The following is a 7,063-nucleotide window of genomic DNA, read 5'->3' as shown; positions in this document are numbered from 1 at the left end:
GTGTCTAAAGGCACACTTCCTGGGCCAGTTCGGTCTAGAGCTGTAAGTGCGGCCACCAGATGGGAAGGTGGGGGACACAGGCTTCACTCCTCCGAGTCATACGGGTTTTGGATTGTTGCGATTTGCTCTGGAGCACCAAGGAGGTTACCCATGGCTGATGGTAGAGCCAGAGACTCATGTGGCCATTCTGAGAGCGGGAAGAAATACACGAGGGCAAAGGACCAAGTTTTCAGCAGCCGATGCCCTTGCCATAGGCTTGGGGTCTTCCCACCTCTTGCTCCCTCTCAGTTGCTGTGGGTGGGTATGGTGTTGTGCTGAGAGGGGGTTTGGGGAGATCACTGCTATTTCCGATCATCAAAAATCTTTGCAAATGACCCTCCCTCCCTGCTCATAAGGCTTCCAGTCAGTCAGTCAACACGAAATTGTCAAATCTTTGCAGAAACCTAGGCACTGTCCCAGGCACCTAGGATATATTCTCTGCCCTCAAGGGGTGCAAGTTCTAGTGACTCCAGATATAAACTTTCCCCAGGGCATGAGGAATAACCAACTGGAGGGTGAACGAGGGTGAGCATGCAGGAGGCAACCAATTGCTGTGTTTCTCATTAAAACCAAGGTGTCTTTTCCAAATGGCTTTTGTCACCAGTGATGTCTCTCACGGTCTAGAATAGACAGCACCAGGGGAGGGGAGGGGGCCTTTGCCCTCTACAATGTGACACATCAGAGGTCACCTCAGCGACCACTTGGGGTGATAGAGACATTCAGAGGTGGTCGTGTCCTTTGTCTTCTCGTCCACCATGAAATCTAGAGACAACATGGCAGGATATGGTAGAAGAATAAGGTGGGTAAAGGATGGATGATGGACCAGAGGGAAGGAGATAGGAGAGGGTAAAGGATAAATGGTGGTGGAAGAAGACTTGATTTGGGGTGGTGAACACACAATATAAAATACGAATGATGTATTGTAGAATTGTACCCCTGAAACCTGTATAATTTTATTAACCAACTAGAGGCTTGATGCATGAAATTTGTGCAAGGGACTCAGCCCTCACAGCCTGGCTGCCTCTCGGCCCTGCGGCCCCACCCACTGGTCGCTCAGGAAGGTCATTCTGCCACCTGGTCTAATTAGCATATTAGCTCTTTATTATATAGGATGTGACCCCAATAAATTCAGTAAAAAAGGATGAATGATGTGGAAAAGTGGGTCAGTTCTGGAGGAAAATGGAAAGGCCATCCACATGGTGGGGGCATTGTGAGAGGAGAGGAACCTGGATGGAGAAGTGGGGCAGGTGAGAAAGGTAGAGACACTGTGTAGCAGGCTCCCTGAAGATGTCCACGTCCCGATTCCCGGAACCTGTGACTATGTCTCCTTCGGTGGCAAAGGGATTAAAGTGGCAGATGGACCCAAAGTTGCTAAGCAGCTGACCTGAGAGAGAGGATCCTGAATTATCTGGTTGGCCCCAATGCAATCACAATGGTCCTTAAAGTAGAAGAGGAAGTCGGACTCATCCAACCACTGCTGCGTGCAAAGATGGGGGAAGAGACGCCCTAGCCAGTTTGGTTCAGTGGATAGAGTGTTGGCCTGTGGATTGAAAGGTCCTGGGTTTGATTCTGGTCAAGGGCACGCACCTCGGTTGCAGGCTCCTCCCGGCCTGGGGCCTGGTCAGGGCGCATGCAGGAGGCAACTAATTGAAGTGTTTCTCTCATATAGATATTTCTCTCTGTCTTTCCCTCTCTCTAAAATCAATAGAAAAATATCCTCAGTGAGGATTAAAATAAAAATAAAGATGGGGGAAGAGGCCACAAGCCAATGCAAGCACTTGAAACTGAGAGAGGCAGGGGATGGATTCTCCCCTCGAGCCTCCAGAGGAATGCAATTCTGCTGACATCTTGATTTTGGCCAGTGAGACCCCGATGCTGGATTTCTCACACCGACTGAATGGAAGGATGATTCATTGTGTTGTGATAAGCCAGGAACTGTGCAGTAATTTGTTAGAGCAGTCCTAGGCCACTAACAGAAGCCGCGAATAGACTGTGATGCCAGTTGGGTTGTCAGGGAGGGAGTTGGGCCTGATGGGGAAAAGGATGATGCGGGTCCATTTGCAGCAAAAGCCCTGGGTGGTCCCTCGGGGACCAGGTCAGGGTGATGATATGGGCTCCAGGCAGGAGCTTCTGTCTCATGGACGATTCCTTTGCAGGGCTGTGTGCTGGCAAACACCTAAGAAGAGATGGTGAGTGTTTCTAAAGGAAAGCCTTCCTTCTCCTTCACTCCAAATCCCCTCTCCCCTTCTCTTTCTTCAGAACAGCAGGTGAGTAAATCTAACCCAGCCTGGACTCCGCTTCCTTCCAGGGTCACTTCCCAGGCCCTCCATCCATTCCTGGCCCAGCTGGGTGGTTCCTGCCAATAGTCATGTGACACTGCAATGCTCCATTCCTATCCGTGAGGTCATTTTCAGGGACATAAAGTTTGCTCTCAGAAAGAACAACGTTCCTTTGGAGTCCTTGCCATCTTCTGATTCCCCAGAGGGCCTGGCAGAGTTTCACCTCAGTGACGTAAAACTCGGTGACGCTGGAGAGTACACCTGTGAATATTACAGGACAGGGAGCCCCACCAGAAGGTCACCGCCCAGTGACGTCCTTCTACTGCTGGTGACAGGTGAGGACGGGTGCTCAGAATGACACACCATCTCCCTAGGACAGGGATGAGGGGGGACCCAGAGAATGAGAGAGGAGCAGGGGTCTCACCTCCAGGGTAGATGGGGAGGTGGATGGAGAAGGACAGGAACAGAGCTGAGGACCTGCCTTCCTCCAGGGCTTGTAGGAGGGACATCTCCTTCCTGGAGTCAGAGCAGAAAGAGGGTGAGGCCAGGTGTCTGTCACTTCCCACACTCCCTGGGAACCTGCCAGGACAACAAGCCTGAGCGGGGACCCAAGGCTTCTGCCCATGACTCCTGAGCTTCCTTCTCTTACAGGATTTTTCCCTAAACCTTCCCTCCACGCCCGCCCAGGGTGGAAGGTGACTGCAGGAGGAAACGTGACTCTGCAGTGCGAGAAGCCCAGTCATGTGACAGAATCTCACATGTTTGCTCTACTGAAGAAAGGAACCTCAACACCCATACAGCTCCAGAGTGCAGTAGGAATGGAGACAGACTTCTCCCTGCCAAGTGTGACGGGCAGTGACACTGGGGCCTACAGCTGTGTGTACTACCAACCAAGGGCTCCTTTCTGGGCCTCAGAGCCCAGTGATCACCTCATGATCTCGGTGACAGGTAAGGTTTTTACAAGATTTTGAGAACTTGGATTCCCAGTTGGGCCATGTGCTTGGATTGGGGCCTGATTCCCAGTGTAGGGAGTGAAGAAGGTGGCTGAGCAACGATTCTATCACTGATGTTTCTCTCTCTCCTTCTCCCTCTCTCTGAAATGAATAAGAAAATTTTTTAAAGAAATCAACTAATGAATGCATAAATAGAATACATATTTTTCTTTCTCCCTTCCTCTCTCTCGCTACAATCCAATCAATAAAATTTAAATATATAAGTACATTCAGAATGTTGTGCAACCACCATCACCCAAAATGTTCTCATTGTACCAAACATCAACTCGATACCCATTATCCAATAACCCATTTTCTCTTTGCCCCCAATCTCTGGTAACCTCTGTTCTACTTTCTGTCTCTATGAATTTGCCTCTCTTAGGTACCTTGTATAAGTGTAATCACACAGTATTTGTCTTTTTGTGTTTGGTTAATTTTATGTGCTTAATGTTTTTTCCCCAAATATGGTTTTATTAAGTTTAGAGGAAGGGAAAGGGAGAGTGAAATGTCAATGTGAGAGAGAAACAATGATCCGCTGCCTCCTGCATGCCCCCTACTGGGGACTGAGCCTAAAACCTGGGCATGTGCCCTGACTGGAAATCGTACCAATGAACTTTTTTATTTTTATTTTTTTTTTATTTCTTAAAGTATTACAAAGAGTATTACACATGTCTCCTTTTTTCTCCCTCTTGACATTCACCCAGCTTCCCCCACCGCCAGTGTCTTGTATCCATTAGTATTCTCATATGCATGTATATAAGTCTTTCGGTTGATCTCCTACTCCCCCCAACCCTCCCCAGGCTTCCCACTGTAGTTTGACAGTCTGCTCAATGCTGCTCTGCCTCTATATCCATTTTTGTTCATCAGTCTATAATGGTCCTTATTATCCATAAATGAGTGAGTTCATGTGGTATTTTTCTCAGCTTCCCAGAGGCCGTCTCAGTCTCACAGGGGCCATCTCAGCCTCACTTGGGCCGTCTCAGCCTCACCAGGGCCATCTCAGCCTCACCGGGCCGCGTACCAATGAACTTTTGGTGCATGGGGCAATGCTCAACCAACTGGGCCACACCGGCCAGGGCCATATGCATAATGTTTTCAAGGTCCATCTATGTTATAGCATGTGTCACACTTTTATTCCTTTTTACAGCTGAAGAGTATTCTGTGGTCTGTGCATTTTATTTATCCATTTATTCTCTGAGGGACACTTGAGTCTTTTCACCTTGTGTTGATTTATTACTTTTCCCCCCAAAACAGGAAATATATGTATCTTCTTAATCCTCACCCATGGATATTTTTTCCACTGATTTTTAGAGAGAGTGGAAGGGAGGGAGGGTAGGAAGGGAGAGAGAAACATCGATTGGTTGCCTTCCACACATGCCCCAGCCAGGACCAGGGAATGAAACTGCAACCCAGGTATGTGCCCTTGACTGGAAATTGTACCAGCGACCCTTCAGTGCACGGGCTGATGTGCTAACCACTTAGGAACACTGGCCAGGGCTAAAATATAATATTGTTTATTGTCCCATGCAATTTTAGCATGAAGGCCTGGCAACTTCCCCCTTTTCGCTACTAAGACAAAAACTGCTTGGCCCACACAGGGTAAAAAGAGGAAATCTCTTAGAAACACAGGCCTAACCAACATCCATTGACTTAAATCAATCTTTCTTATAACAATGTTCATAAACAGGCTTGATGATAATTTTAAAGGTATTTTAGCATCAGGAAAACCTATGCCAACTACACTAAGCAGGAAGGCTGTGGCTGGTCAGAGATGTCCATAATCACCTTCATTAGGAAGTTTCTTTCTAAGCCGACTGACTGTGCATATCAGTGTCAATGTTCTAGTCTTAATAAATGGTTTTCTGGGTCCAGTGAAAGCAGTGGTTCTCCATCGCAGCTCAGTATCTGCATCATCTGGGGGATTTTGAAAGTTTGGTGCCTGAGTCTTACTCCAAGCAATTCTGATTCAATGTTTTTGAGGCTCGTCTGCCCACTGCGATTTCCTTTCTTTTTTTAAAGTTGAATTTAATGGGGTTGACATTGGTTAACAAAATTATATAGGTTTCAGGGATACAATTCTATAATAATCTGTATACTGTATTGTGTGTTTATCACCACAAGTCTCACCCCATCACCATTTATCCTCCCTTTACCCTCTCCTACTTCCCCCCACCCCCTTCCCTCTGGTAATCACCATACAATTGTCTTAAGAGATGTGTTTTTTGTTTTGTTTTTCCTTAATCGCTTCACATTTTTTACCGCAACCCTCTTTCTCCCAGTCCCTTCTGACAGCCGTCAGTCTGTCTTCTTTATCTAAATCATGAGTCTGTGTCTATTTTGCTCATTAGTTTCTTTTGTTTATTAGATCCCACATATAAATGAAACCATATGGTATTTGTCTTTCTCTGACTGGCTTATTTCACATAACATAATACTCTCCAGGTCCATCTTTGCTGTCACAAAAGTTAAGATTTCCTTCTCGTTTATTGGTTTTTTTTTTCAATGCAGAGCAGTTTTCCATTGTGTAAATGTACAACAGCTTTTTTTAAAAAAATATATTTTATTGATTTTTTACAGAGAGGAAGGGAGAAGAATAGAGAGTGAGAGAGAAACATCGATCAGCTGCCTTCTGCACATTCCCTACTGGGGATGTGCCCGCAACCAAGGTACATGCCCTTGATTGGAATCGAACCTGGGACCCTTGAGTCCGCAGGCTGATGCTCAATCCACTGAGCCAAACCGGTTAGGGCCAACAGCTTTTTTTTTAAAGAGCTACTTATTTATTTATTAATACATTTTTATTGATTTCAGAGAGGAAGGGAGAGGGAAAGAGACAGAAACATCAATGATGAGAATCATTGATAGGCTGCCTCCAGCATGCCCCCTAGTGGGGATGGAGCCTGCAATCTGGGCACATGCCCTTGACCGGAATAGAATCTGGGATCCTTCAGTCCGCAGGCCAACGTTCTATTCACTGAGCCAAACCGGCTAGGACTGTGGTTGGCAAACTACGGCTCGCAAGCCACATGTGGCTTTTTGGCCCCTTGAGTGTGGCTGTTCCTAAGCCTTAGGAGTACCCTAATTAAGTTAATAACAATGTACCTACCTATATAGTTTAAGTTTAAAAAATTTGGCTCTCAAAAGAAATTTCAATCGTTGTACTGTTGATGTTTGGCTCTGTTGACTAATGAGTTTGCCGACCACTGGGCTAGGGCAAGTACCACAGCTTTTTAATCCATTCATCTACTGATGGGCACATGGGCTGCTTTCAAATTTTGGCAATTGTAAATAATGCTACAATGAAGATAGGGTGCATATATCTTTTCAAATAACTGTTTCAAGTTTCTTCAGATATATTCCCAGAAGTGGAATAGCTGGGTCATAAGGCAGTTTCACTTTTAATTTTTTGAAGAAACTCCATACTGCTTCACACAGTGGCTGCACCTATATCTCTCCACTGTAATTTTTAAGAGCTCCCCCCCCAGGGGAGTCCAGTGTGCAGCCAAAATGAAGGACAGCTGAGCTAGAGTGTCTTACAAATGCAGTTTTGTGCCACAGAGGGAGGAAGTACAATGGGTTCTTCCTGGAGTACCCATTGGGAGTCTTTCAGGCTTATTTTAGGGCAGGGGTCCTAAAACTTCGGGCACGGGCCACATGCAAATACAAATACTGTATTTGTTCCCATTTTGTTTTTTTACTTCAAAATAAGATATGTGCAGTGTGCAGAGGAATTTGTTCATAGTTTTTTTTAAA

The 7,063-nt window shown here is 46.1% G+C and overlaps 1 protein-coding gene and 1 long non-coding RNA gene across 2 annotated transcripts in view; both read left to right on the top strand.

Annotated features, from left to right (window-relative positions):
• Positions 1 to 2,445, top strand: part of LOC106695504 — a 10,498-nt gene extending 8,053 nt beyond the window's left edge. Inside the window, exons 2-3 of the long non-coding RNA XR_002827510.1 lie at positions 2,196 to 2,228; positions 2,348 to 2,445. This is a non-coding gene — a long non-coding RNA (uncharacterized LOC106695504). The remainder of the gene's footprint in view (positions 1 to 2,195; positions 2,229 to 2,347) is intronic.
• A 308-nt stretch (positions 2,446 to 2,753) lies between these two features.
• LOC111824424 (T-cell-interacting, activating receptor on myeloid cells protein 1-like) overlaps positions 2,754 to 7,063 on the top strand; it is an 8,511-nt gene continuing 4,201 nt past the window's right edge. The window contains exons 1-2 of the mRNA XM_023748504.1: positions 2,754 to 2,856; positions 2,970 to 3,266. Of these exons, the coding sequence (XP_023604272.1) occupies positions 2,754 to 2,856; positions 2,970 to 3,266 (400 nt within the window). The remainder of the gene's footprint in view (positions 2,857 to 2,969; positions 3,267 to 7,063) is intronic.

This window comes from Myotis lucifugus, unplaced genomic scaffold, assembly GCF_000147115.1.
Source record: "Myotis lucifugus unplaced genomic scaffold, Myoluc2.0 scaffold_1459, whole genome shotgun sequence".
Lineage (NCBI taxonomy): Eukaryota > Metazoa > Chordata > Mammalia > Chiroptera > Vespertilionidae > Myotis > Myotis lucifugus.
This window is presented reverse-complemented; position numbering and strand designations above follow the sequence as displayed.